The sequence below is a fragment of the Galeopterus variegatus genome, unplaced genomic scaffold, assembly GCF_000696425.1.
Source record: "Galeopterus variegatus unplaced genomic scaffold, G_variegatus-3.0.2 Scaffold4231, whole genome shotgun sequence".
Lineage (NCBI taxonomy): Eukaryota > Metazoa > Chordata > Mammalia > Dermoptera > Cynocephalidae > Galeopterus > Galeopterus variegatus.
The window spans coordinates 85,476-86,854 of NW_007730342.1; the positions used below are offsets into that span (position 1 = coordinate 85,476).

Consider the following 1,379-nt stretch of genomic DNA (forward strand, 5'->3'; position numbering starts at 1 on the left):
ATATTGATTTACATAAATTCCTGTCTAAAATTGAAGCATTTAGAGTGGGCTGTTCAAATCAGAGGGTCTTATAAGATAGTGGCTGAAGGATTCCTGCTTGGAGATCACTGGGCAGAAAACCAAGCCCTCTTCAATGGCCTTGGGTTGCTGTCTAGTTTTTATGTCTCAGTTTCCTTATTTGCTGAATGAGGACAAGGATTTTGCTGACCTAATAGGGTCATTGTGAGGACTGAATATGATAAACATGCTAAACAACCTGCACAGGGCCCAGCAAGTGGTAAGTACTCAATAGAGGTCAATTGTCATTAAGCAGTTTTTTCCCTGAGGAGTTTTGGATGCTTCTCAGATTTTCACCCCCTGTGGGTGCTATTCTAGGTATAGAGATATAGGATGATGTTTCAAAGTCTTGTTTTAAAAAGAATTTGAGATATAATATATCTACAATGAAATCCATAGGTTGATGCGTTTTGACAAATGCACACACCTGGGTAACTCACCCCTACTGAGATGTAAAACATTTTTATCACTCCAGGGTATTCCTTGTGCTGCCCCCAGGGCACCCACTCTTCTGGTTTTTATCACTCTAGATTAGTTTCACCTGCACTAGAACTTCATGTAGATGGAACCATACATTACATGCTTTTTTTCCGTTTTGCTCAGCATAATATTTTTGCAATCCATACGTACTGTGTCATGTATTCAGACTTTTTTTTTTTTTTTTGATTTGTGTATCTTTCCAGGACACATTTGACAGGGAGAGACATAAAGATTCAGGTCCTCGGGATCGGGATGTACAACAATTAGACTCTGATTCGGACTCAACCCGTAATCAACGCAACCAGGTTCAAGACGAGTAAGAGGAATGCAAGTTACCTTTTTCCAAAAAAAATTATTGCCAATTCAATTACATTTTGCATTTGAAAGGAGAATAATGGCTCATGTAAAATGTGGGCATTTGCAAATAAGTAATATGATTTGTATGCATGTGTGTATGTGAGAGAGAGAAAGAGAGAGGGTTGGGAGCCAGTGTCCTTGAATCTGGGGACAGGACATCTATATTATGATCCCTGGTCCCTCGGCTCCAATTGTGGAGCCCCCTCTTGTCTGTAGACCCATCACTAGCCCCTATTTATAAACAGGTGAAGAGTGTTAGATGAAAATCTATCTTTTGGGAGAAAATAAAGAAAAAAATGAGGAAGAGGAAAGGTGAAAGAGGGTAAAAGATCAGGTGAAGAGGAAAATTAAGAGGAAAAGAGCAAAAATAATAGGGCGCAGGCTGCATCTGTCTGCCTGTTGTACTCATTTAGGGGGTACATATGCCTCACTAAGAACACTCAGTGTCTTTAAAAAACAAATATTTCAAGATTTTTGGAATAACT

The 1,379-nt window shown here is 39.2% G+C and overlaps 1 protein-coding gene across 1 annotated transcript in view; it reads left to right on the forward strand.

Annotated features, from left to right (window-relative positions):
- Positions 1 to 1,379, forward strand: part of SPATA18 (spermatogenesis associated 18) — a 38,796-nt gene that overhangs the window by 16,579 nt on the left and 20,838 nt on the right. The window contains exon 4 of the mRNA XM_008587046.1: positions 741 to 853. Within this exon, the coding sequence (XP_008585268.1) occupies positions 741 to 853 (113 nt within the window). The remainder of the gene's footprint in view (positions 1 to 740; positions 854 to 1,379) is intronic.